The sequence below is a fragment of the Euphorbia lathyris genome, chromosome 10 (genome assembly GCF_963576675.1).
Source record: "Euphorbia lathyris chromosome 10, ddEupLath1.1, whole genome shotgun sequence".
NCBI classification, from domain to species: domain Eukaryota; kingdom Viridiplantae; phylum Streptophyta; class Magnoliopsida; order Malpighiales; family Euphorbiaceae; genus Euphorbia; species Euphorbia lathyris.
Window position 1 is genome coordinate 21,673,182 of NC_088919.1, and position 11,842 is coordinate 21,685,023.

General features: G+C 37.0%; 1 protein-coding gene across 1 annotated transcript; it reads right to left on the minus strand.

The window, feature by feature from the left end:
• Window positions 1–1,695: 1,695 nt before the first annotated feature.
• Window positions 1,696–9,156, minus strand: LOC136209550 (ribosome biogenesis protein BRX1 homolog 2-like). The gene is made up of 8 exons (XM_066001046.1): window positions 8,785–9,156; window positions 8,554–8,695; window positions 7,899–7,977; window positions 7,645–7,769; window positions 6,255–6,356; window positions 2,368–2,436; window positions 2,196–2,294; window positions 1,696–2,058 (listed from the first exon to the last, which is right to left on the minus strand). The coding sequence occupies exons 1-8, from the start codon at window positions 8,982–8,984 to the stop codon at window positions 1,927–1,929; spliced, it is 948 nt and encodes a 315-aa protein (XP_065857118.1). The 5' UTR covers window positions 8,985–9,156; the 3' UTR covers window positions 1,696–1,926.
• Between the last annotated feature and the right edge of the window lie 2,686 nt (window positions 9,157–11,842).

The window sequence follows — 11,842 nt, forward strand, 5'->3', positions numbered from 1 at the left end:
TAGTTTACATAAAAAAAATGTAAATTTAATATTTGCACAACGCGCAGGTATCCGACTAATTGAAATCCTATAAACCATACGTAATCAGATAAAGCTAAAATTACCTTATCATTGGTGTATATCTTCAATACAGTTTAGATGTTAATCTTCTTCCATCCAGCTTCAAATTGATATTTGAAAGGAGATTTGATGTTAGTTGTCGTATGCATCAATTTGATGTATAAGGTTCTTTTATCACAAATTTGATACATAAAGTCTTTTTTTTTTTTTTTTGGTAAATAGGAGGGCATAGCCCGGAAACAAACAGAAAAACTTAAGAAGAAGAAACTATTTTTTTTCATGGATCGTCCATTATGATCCCCGTTAAGAATATCCTAGAGGCATGCAGGAGGCACATCACACTCGTGATAACCCAAAGAATATGATCCTGTGAAACTTGTCATCCAGTCACGATAAATATGGGAAAAAACATCTCATTCCCTGTCCCTAATCGCATGAAATTTCTGAAGTAGTCACGCTTGCGGGTGATAAAAAAATATTATTATTTTATTTATGGTAAATTTCAAATAAAACCCCTGTGGTTTCACTAATTTTCAAATAAAGGACGGTGGTTTACTTTTTGTCAAAACAAGAATTGAGGTTTCGCACTTTTAATAATGCTATTAAAACTATCTTTAACGACCTGAAAATGAAATTTTTCAAGAATTAAAGTTGTTCAATGTCATATTTTCTATGGAACTACATTTTCGGTTTTAGAAAATAATCTTTTTTGGAACTTTTCTCTCTAAATATTAACTTTCTCTCTCTTTACCAAACATCATCTAAATAATATCGAAATAAAAAAGTTGAAGAATTAAAGTTGCTTAGAATATTAGTAGTTCTATTATAAAAAAAAAATATTAGTAGTTCTTAAAATATGTCATTTTTGAAGTCGTCAAGTGTGATTTTAATAGTATCAATCGATAAAATCCTTATTTTGCTAAAGTTGAAAACCTCCGTCCTCGTTTTGACAAAAAGTAAACCACAGTCGGGATTTTAATTGAAATTTACCCTTTTTTTTATTTGGGGAGAAGAAATGAAGAAATTGATTGGAGCAAATTCACTGTAGCAATTTAAAAAAAATAGAGAAATTGTAGGAAAAAACAATTTAGGATAGTAAAAATGAGGAATTGGGTTGTGGTACAAAGTAGAGATGCAATTTCAGATTATGTTGCATTGTTGAGCCTTTTCAATCAGGATGAAGCTTTTACAATGCTGAAACAAATGCAGCCTCTGGTCTGGACGGTGTGTCAGCTCTTGTCTATCAAACTTCTTAACATTGCATTGGGAATGATGTATTAGATTTAGTTCTGAATTTTTTTAAAACATCTCGGGTAATATCAAAGCATGCTAATCATACATTTGTAAACTTAATCCCCAAATGTAAGAATCTGACCAATATTAAACAAATTCACCCAATTAGCCTAATCGAATGCTTTATAAATTGATCTCAAAAGTTTTGGCTAATCGGGTGATTATTGTAATGCCCTCGCTCATCTCGGATTCTCAGAATGCAAGCCTCGGATGGTTAATCAAATATAATGCTCTCATAGCTTTCAAAGCTTTTCATTCTATGAAAAATCGGATGAAAGGGGCTAAATTTTAAGATATACTAAAATAGAATGATACAAAGTAGCATACCAACTATCGAATATAGAACATAATTTCAAGTGAGATTAACGCAGAGAAAATAATTAATATTGTTCCGTTGACATGTAGTAGCTATAAGAAAGATACATGGCAAACTTTACCATCAAAGTCTTCAAGATAAGCTGAAAATTGTTTGATTGTAATTAAACAAAGAGAAGCCCAAAACACCAGCGCAATTGACACAAGTAAACTTATCAAAACTGGATTGAATTAATGAAAAAGAAGAACAAAAATCATTCATTCCTTCCAAATGTCTGCCAATTCATCAGGTACCAATGCGTTTGATTGCTCATGCATTTTCCGCCGTGTCTTGGCTTTCACTTTCATTGCAAACTTCCCTACCTTTTGCCTCTTCTCCATTGCTCGAATCTATAGATACAACACGAGGCTTAAATTTGCTTAATCAATTGCTTAAAACTTCACATGGGGTTATCATCACAACATGCAAATATAACAAACTCAAGCACAAACACACCAGAGACAAAGATCAATATCGGAACTCAAACCTGGTTAGGTGACACGTAGAGCGGATTCTCATACAATGTTGGACCTCCAAAGCTGCCACCGAATATCTTGATAGGGTTCAAACAAAATCTTGGACCAACCTGAATTGAACCAGATTATCAAATTAGATGACAACCATAAGTGCATAACTGCAAGTTACAATTCAAAACAAACCTCAATAAGAGTCATTTTATCCAGTCCACCACGAGTCATTTTGTCCGATTCATTATGAGGAACAGATATCTATATTTAAGAAGATAATGATAATGAGTTATATGAACTTCCACAACTAAAACGAAACAGTGTAAATGGTTAATGCAGAGTAACATAACATCATTTATGGTCCAAATTAGAATCTAACAGATTCCAGATTGCACACCATTATACTCTCTTCCAAACTTCAATCAGCAATAGGAAAGCAAATCCATCTTTCTATTTTGATAAACCAGTCTATAAGTTTTTCTACCGCTAGCTGACCTCATTTTAAAAAAGAAGAGGAAGTCACCATAAGATACCATCACAAGATTTTTGTTTTCTCATGGTACGCCATTCTCCTTGTACAAATGAATGTATACGAGTGTGTCTGTGGGTCAAGATCCCTTACATGCAAGACTAAAGAGTTTTACATGTCTATTAATGATAAATATATAATGGCTCATGATTTCAAAAAATATACCCTTCCTCGCTAAAAAAACAAAATACTCTCTTATCAAGTATTCGCCTAATTCACTTTCCACAATTTTGATTTAATTTCATACAGAATGTTGTTTATATTCCCTATTTAATCTACTAAAATAATGTATCAGCTGCTGTTCAACAGAGTTTTGAGGACTGATCTAAAAAAATTCAGGTTATCTATATATGATGGAAACTCACAAAGAAGAATAGATTAACAGAACAAATTAAGAGAAGAAAACCATAAGAAGATAGATATATTAATATCATAGGAATAATGCGGATAGAAGAAACTGGGGACTGCTATCAGCACCCTACTGCAAATATACCTAACCAGCTTCTTTTCCAAGATATGTAACTAGCTCTGTGCCACCTCAGCAGTACCAGCTGTAGCACTTTTTCTCCTTCTAGAATAGGCATTAAGAATCCTGGGTCCTTAGGCAAGTGAGCCAAAACTGGTTCTCTATTAGTACCCCCTCCTGGAAGAACAGTCTTGTCCTCAAGACGGATGCAAGGGTACCGACTTTGAATAACAGTGATGTAACAGGCTGAACCAATACCGTGTAGCTATTGTCCGCTTTACTCCAAATCCAACACCTTAGACCTCACAACTTTAAAACGTATCTACATGTATTAAATACCCACTTACTGATAAGCCTCAGTCACTCACTCCATTTTAAATGTGGGATTCAGTTCATTCTTACCCACATCGCCATCCCAAAGTAGCTTCTTCAGCTGGTTTCCCTTTCCATAAAATCAACATGGAATTGCATCATCTGATATGGTGGAGTGTCTAGCAACAATAGTTTCGGAAATATAGAGATCAGAAAGTTCCAATTCCAATTCAAACGGAAGTGACGCTTCTACGGTGGGAGTGGAGAAGCCTTCTAGAGTTGAGAGATGTGGAAAACAGGATGGACTTTTGAAGATTCCAGTAACTGAAGGCGACATGGACAGGACATATCTTGTCCGCAATCTGAAAAGGCCCATAAAACTTGGCTTATAACTTCTGATCGATGCGTTGAGACACAGAAATTTGTCGATGAGGATGCAACTTCAGATGCACCCATTGACCCAGTGAAAACTAACGTCTCTTCGATGCTTATCAGCTTGTGCTTTCATCTGTTCTTGCGCCCTCTGTAAGTGATACTTAAGTTAGCATAAAGCATCATCGTCGTCCTGTAATTCGTCGCGAAAAGACTCGACCTTGACTTTCCCAGGGAAGAATTGTACCACAAAAGGAGGTTGTCTGCCATACAAAATTTTGAAAGGAGAAATTCCGGTGGAGCGGTGAAAAGTTTAGTTATACCAAAACTCTGCCCAAAGAACCCAAAGTGACCACATCTAGGGCTGGTCCGGGGCCATTTTTACACCTGCCTATATGAAAAAAATAAAAATACACTATATAAAATCTAACTACACATTTTTGGGTCAAATTTTTTTTTCAATCCCATTTTTTTTTTTTGTTGGGGGAGGGGGGATGTCTTGCACCCAAACCCCCAATTTTCCCTGTCTCCGCCCCTGGGCTGGTCTACCCCAAAACAATGCAAATATGACTCCAACCAACGATTAATGCCCTCTATCTGCCCATCAGATTCTGGGTGGCAGCAAGAACTCATGTTGAGTTGAGTCCCCTGTAACTTGAACAGCTCTTTCCAAAAATTAGATCCCGTTCACTAAGAATAGACTTGGGGATTTCGTGGTGTCGGACCACCTCTCGAACAAAAATCTCAATGATTAATATTGGCTGAATAAGGATGTTTCAGCAATATTAAGTGACTATACTTAGACAATCAATCGACAACCACCAAAAGAGCATCCTATCCCTTGGTTTTTGGCAACCCGAGATAAAATCCATGGGAACATGTTCCCATATCTCTGTTGGAATATCCAACGGTTGTAGAAGACCCCAGGGCTAGCGAACTAGCTTTGCAACGCTGGAAAGTATTACGAGATTGAACGAATTGCTGAACTGCAGCAGCCATTCCCACCCAATAAAAATTTGCAGGCTCGCTCCTATAGGTACGGTAGTACCCGGAATGACCCCCTATTTTGGTGTTATGGAATTCCTCAATTAATTTTGGAAGCTAGGAAGATTGGCGATAAAAAAACCAATCAATTCTTATAATAGAGGATCCTTTGCGAAGAGAATACGTAGATTCGAATCAAGTTGCAAATCTGATATAATTTTCTGCAAGGATCCTGTTTCACCTCCTCCAACAACTGAGTACCCTGTACCCAAATGGGGAACTGAAGTAATAGCAGAAAATTCCCTTTTTTCATCGCGACCAGACAAAACATCAGTGGCCTTATTTTCTTTACCCGGTTTGTAACATATAAAAAAATTGTACCCAAGTAACTTTGCCACCCAATTCTGTTGATCCGGAGTAGTAATTCTTTGTAGCAAGAGATATTGGAGACTCTTCCGATCCGTGTATACGGTAAATTCAGCTCCCAAAGAGATAGGGATGCCAGTGCTGAACCCCAAGGCTAAGGCCATTATCTCTCACTCATACGCCGATTTAGCAAGATTACAATCCGAGAGTGCTTTGCTGAAAAAAGCAACTGGGCGGTGATTTTGCATCAAAACATTGCATATACCACAACCCGAAGCATCACATTCCACCACAAAAGGAAGGGGGAAATCTGGAAAAACCAAAACCGAGGCTGAAGTAACGGGTAATTTCAGTTCAAAAGCAGATTGAGCTCCATCGGATCATGTGAAGGTTTACTTGGTGAGCTTTGTCAACTGGCGAGGATGAATTTACAGTCATAGCCTGTGAGAACCAAAAAACCACATACCCCCTTGACATGTTTGGGAATCGGCCAGTGTAATAGCTTCTATTGTGTCGTCCGATTCAATCTCTTTATGTTTTATACTTCATTTAATTATTTATTTCTGTTTTCTCCCTTATTTTGCTTCCAACTATATGTACATAGACATTGTCTCTTCTTATTTATGTGGGGTGGGGGGCAGCATGCTAACCCAATGGCTGAGTATTGGGCTTCTAAGTTCAGGATCCATGACTAGGGAATTTAAATGCATAAGATGCAGCAGCTTGTTTAATTGATATAGCTATTTGAGATGCTACAATGAAATGAAGGGGAAAGAAAAAGCTGACTATATCCTAAAAAAAACACAAGTATGACTATTCAGATGCACAACATGCTCCAGTCTACAAGGCCACATCAAGATTGCTATACCTTTCTAAATAAGAATTTTAGCTTTACTATTGCACAACCAATAATAATTAAATGAGATGAGAAGTCATTGTGGAATAAAATCATGCCACATAAAAAGGGATACCAAAAGCTTAAAGTGTTCAAGTCTTCAAGAATGTACCAACGACATTACACCATAAAACTCTAAACAATATCAAATTTACCTGGTAGTTACGGAACCATATATGATTGTCAACGATGGAGAAAACAAAGACGTGATCATAATAAGGCTTAGATTTCCGGTGCTCCTTTGGTGTTCCAAATATCTGAGCAAAAACAAATACAAGAATTAATTTATGAAGTGTTGAGTGAAAGTAATTCCTCCAAAGTGTCCATCTAATATATAGTCATATAAATCACCAAAACCATCCCATATGTTGCAGAAGGAGCTGCAATTGATTTTAAAAATCTTGAAAAGAACTTCAATGTCGTGATATTTCTCGCAACAAACTAATTGCCAGTTTGATGAATTATAACCTAGCAAATAAAGATTCAGCATCACTTAAGAAAGCCTTCAAAAAATATCATTTTATTCCTGCTATGTACCTCGGAACTAGCTATGGGACAGTGACAATTATTTCATTTGTTTGTCATTCTTCCATTAGAACCTATGATGTCAACAAGCAAGGGCTTGTTGAGAGAGAAACCTTCTCATCAACTAATTGTCTGAAAATACTTGCTTGTCATCCACTTTATTTTTTTCAACATAAACAGTAGATAGGGGCCTGTATCTGTAACTGCTGCCTAATACAGTTAGTAAAAGGACAGGTGGTTTTATTACAAATTGATACTCAGGACATATACGAAGAGCTTAGGACTCATAGGTACACATTAATAACATTATGGGCTGCTGCTGGCGCATTACCTAGTTGGTATGTGCCTAGGATCTAGTTATGGGATGGTGAGAATTATTTCATTTGTCTTTTGTTCTTCTTCCCTTAGAAACTATGATGTCTAAGAGCAACTCATTAAGGGAGAACCCTTTGATCTCTTGAACTAATCGTCTCAAAATACTTGCTTGTCTTCCATTTATCCTTTTTCTAACATAAATTGTACATAGGAGCCTGTAACTGTAACTGCTGCCTAATTCAGTTACTAAGAGGACAGGCAATTTTATTACATATACGAAAAAAATAGGAGATGCTAAGGACATATAAGAAGAGGCTTACGAAATTCACACACGTGGACACACATTTATAACATTACGGGCTGCCACTGATGCATAACAACTCTTCATAGCAGAATAAAAAGATAAGATATAAAATACTATAATAATCCATCTAGATGGTCATCTATATCAGCATGTATATGGAAGTCAAAGCAATAAGAGAGTAAGAGAGGTATTCAAATTATCGCAAAATTGCAGTTGAGATGATCAATTGTTAATATTTTTCATTGACTTCTCTTTTGACTACTTTAAGAGACTAGAGACTGATAGGAAAAATGTTGCATGAAATGAATTTTGGTTTAAAAAAAGAAATCCAGTAGCTCTAATGACATGCTAAAAGAAATATTGTAGCCAGCCACTATATAAAGAGGGGAAGCCAAGAATACCTGCATAAGCATCTCCTTCAACAGTTTCCAATGGGCATCTTTATCAAAATTAGCTGAGAAACTCAAGAGTGGTCGTGAGCCTTTTAAATGATTTCCGGTAAGCTTCAGTTCTTCCATTGTGTGCACTGAAATATCATATAAGCAAAACTAATTCACAAAAGAAAAAGAACTAAACATAGCAACAAACAATAGTAATCTTCCATATTACAAATAACTACACACGGATCAAATCAGTGCCTAGTGGAGAAAGATACCAGCATTGACTAAAAATTTGACCGATGGACCACTAGGGCACTTGGCCATCCATAAATAAAGATCTTTGTGTTTCCTGCACTGCAAAGAAGAGAAGGGAAATAATGAATCTTTATTGTAGATAACAACCAAAACTAGAGATATATACCGTTTTCTGTTTTCCTTCTCTCAAAAAACTCAAACTACACAATGACCAGAATCCCTATCAAAAACATTAAGGTATTATATCTGTCAGGATTATCATAAGATATAAGATTGGGCCTTAACTATAAGCTTGAGCTTTTAGTTCAATTGGTTCCATGACATGGAATCAGAGCCTCTTGGACCAAATGGTCTAGGGTTCCAGTCCGGCCGACCTCATTAATGTGGAATTGAAAACACATGTCGGGATGGGACGGTGTTGTACACGCCGCAAACCCATGGCAATATAAGATCTATTATTGGCCTTGACTATCAGCTTGAGCTTTTAGTTCAAACAGTTTCATGACAATATCATTGTTACCAAGTTACCATAAACAAAATTCATCAGTATGTATGTAATGAGCACAAATATCAGCCAAGAAAAAAGTAACTACTTTCAGAATCAAGTTAAAATACTGCAATTATAAAAACAAAGCATCACTCAGAAACTTGAAATAACTTGAAATTAAAAGTCACCTCAAAGAATAAACAAGAAGAACAACTCTTCAACTCAACCAGCTCATTAAGCGCCATTCCTTTACTGCTTTTGGCCTCAACCTTGTTATCCTTCTTACAATGAGGCAAAAGTGACACCACATTCAACATCAAGTGCCGATACCTACCCATAAATTATTCTATTAAATAAATAAATAAACAAATAAGAGAAATGAATTTCAATAACCCCAGAAAAAAGAATTTTCTTTTAACCTGTAATTGATACGGCGAGAGCAAGTAACCAAAACCTTCTCTCTGTTCCTAAAACCCTGAGGTTCACTTCCTTTCACCTCATCCTTGTTTTTCCAACCAAAGAGTGTCCGCTGAGGTCTCTCCATAGAACTATCGTCTTTCTTTTCAAGTGTTGCAGCCGCCGCCATTTTTGTTTCACTATGCTTTCTCTTCTTCCCCATAGTATTCTGTGATATCTGAAAAACGTTTCGCCGAAAAAGAAAAGGATCGGTAAGGGAAACAAAACGGAGGAGAAAGAGGAAGATTGTAAAGGCCAAACTGAATTTATAAGGCTTAATAGATTCCAAGCCCCTTATTTGTCAATCGCACCAATATACTATGAAACTTGCTTAAACCCTTGTTTGTGGGAAGAGTTTAGGGTTTGGTTACATGAGCACAAATATGGGATAATTACTAATCTAGCCCAATGAAGAATCTCACTTTATATATCTAACCCACATTCCTTTCATTTTACCAAATTAGACAAATAAACCCATTTTAGACAAAACTACCCTTATTCTCATATAACAACCATCTCCTCTTTCCCTTTCATTTACTTTCATATTCTCACAGAAAAATTTATCAACTCAACCCAAGATCTAAAGATATCCATACCCCATTCAAGTTCATGTAAGTATCATTCCCTCATTTTTCATACATATTACTAGAAATACACAGTTGGTTTTCGAATACATTTGTTTGAATCTTGACATTTTCCGATTCCGCCATTGTCTCCCGATCTGTCGCATTCGGTGGTCAAATGCGACACAGATAATAAAATGCGACAAGGACTAATATATAGCTTGTCGCATTCATATCCATGTCGCATTTGCGGTCGCATTTGGCGGTCGCATTTGATGTACCATGTCGCATTTGGCAGTCGCATTTTGGTATAGCTTGTCGCATTTGAGTCGCATTTTGGTGTATCATGTCGCATTTGAGCTTCATTTACATATGAATTGGCTTTATTATGTTTTGATCACGTGTCCATTTTACTAAATGTAGAAGTATGTCAACCAAAGAGAGGTGTACGTGTTTTTTATCTTGGAACGGACAGTGGACTACAGAAGGAAAAGTGATGACATACGTGGGTGGTAAAGCGAAGTTGTTGGTTTTGCCAATAGATATTGACTTGCAAAAGTTGAAAGAGAAAGTTTATGGTGCACTCCGCGTTGACTCAACCTCGTATGATCTCCAAATGTCAATGCAGGCGACATATGGTCCAAATAAACTACGTGGTGGGATAGCAGATATTGATGACGATGGAGATGTCATGGGATTCATAGAGTACTGCCGAATGAATCCGACCGATTTGATTCCATTGTATGCTACTCTAAACATGCGAACAATACAAGCTTCAACATTGCGACCTAACAAGGATGGACATGTTGGTCAAAGCAAACCAACGGAAGTAGTAAGTAATGATCCCACCATCGAACTGGATGCTCCTATACATGGTAAGGATGACAACGATTGTGGAAATGGCATCGATGATTATATGAATAATGATAATCACGATCATTATGATGAGCATTATGATAATGATTATTGTTACGATAATGGTGCTAATGTGGAGAATGAAGATACCACTCAGAATGAAATTCCTGTTAAAAGTGGTCACGAAACAGTTAAGCAATCTAAATGCGTCCAACGTATCCCATATGAGGATGGCGATGAAGATAGAATGAAAAGGATGACTGATCCATTTCGATGGTGTCCAAAGCCATGCGATGCGCCCGTGAATATGATTGCACCTAAACAATCAAACAGAGGTACTACTTTGAGGGTCAATGATATATTTTCAAACAAAGTTGAATTGCAAGATTCACTTGGAAAATATGCAATTGAAAATAAGTTTGAATGGAAGGTTTACAAATCAAACAAGTCTTTGTTTGAGGTGAAATGTAAGGATGTGGGCAAATGCAATTGGAGGGCTAGAGGGATCGTCATTCCAGGTTCCAATTTGTTCAGGCTTTCAAGAATAGATGGTATGGACATGAATGCTTGTGGGAGAGATCAGATATGTCCGCACCATAGGCAAGCGGGGAAACGTGTTGCAGGGATACTACTCCGAAGCAGGTTTGATTTGGAAAATCGGGTGCATCGACCAAAGGATATTGTTTTTGATTTTGAACGAGATTTTTCCGTCAATCTTTCTTATATGCAAGCTTGGAGAGCAAGACACTGGGCATTGGAAGCACAAAGTGGTTCCCCGGAGGAATCGTTCATGTTGTTACCGGACTACTGTGAGATGTTGAAAAGTACAAATCCGGGTACCGTGACACATATCGAGACAGATGATAATGATCAATTTAGATTTTTCTTTATGGCTATGGGTGCATCATTGAGAGGTTTTAAACTACATATTCGACCTGTCATTGCCGTTGATGGAACGTTTCTAAAAGGTAAATATCCCGGCATATTATACATTGCAGTTGGTGTTGATGCGAACAAAATGATCTTTCCTGTTGCATTTGGAGTTGGACCGAAAGAAAGTAATGAATCATGGCTCTGGTTTTTCAACAAATTGAAAGAGTGTCTGAATGATGTTGAAGATCTAGCCATTATATCAGATCGGAACCAAAGCATTATACATGCAGTTAGTTTGGTTTTTCCTAATGCTGTTCACGGGGCGTGCGCACGTCATCTGCAACAAAATGTTAAGGCCAAATTTCGTGGAATTCGTAAGATAGATGAGGCATTTTGGAAATGTGCAAAATCCTATCGGGTATCTGATTTTGAGGAATCCTTTGCAACACTTCGTTCACTACATTCCGGTGCTGCCGAATATTTACTGCAAGCTGGAAAAGAGAAATGGTCCCGTGCATTCTTCTGTGGTCGTCGATATAACATTATCACGACGAATGTGGCAGAATCATTCAACGCGTTAATGGTGGAGGCTAGACGTCTACCAATCACAATGTTGGTTGAGTTCAAATACGTGTACCAATCGAACTCTTTCTCTCTATCCTCAACCACAAGACACGCGTCTGGAGGATCAGCAACCTTACATTGAAAAAAAAATAGCAATGTATTGGTA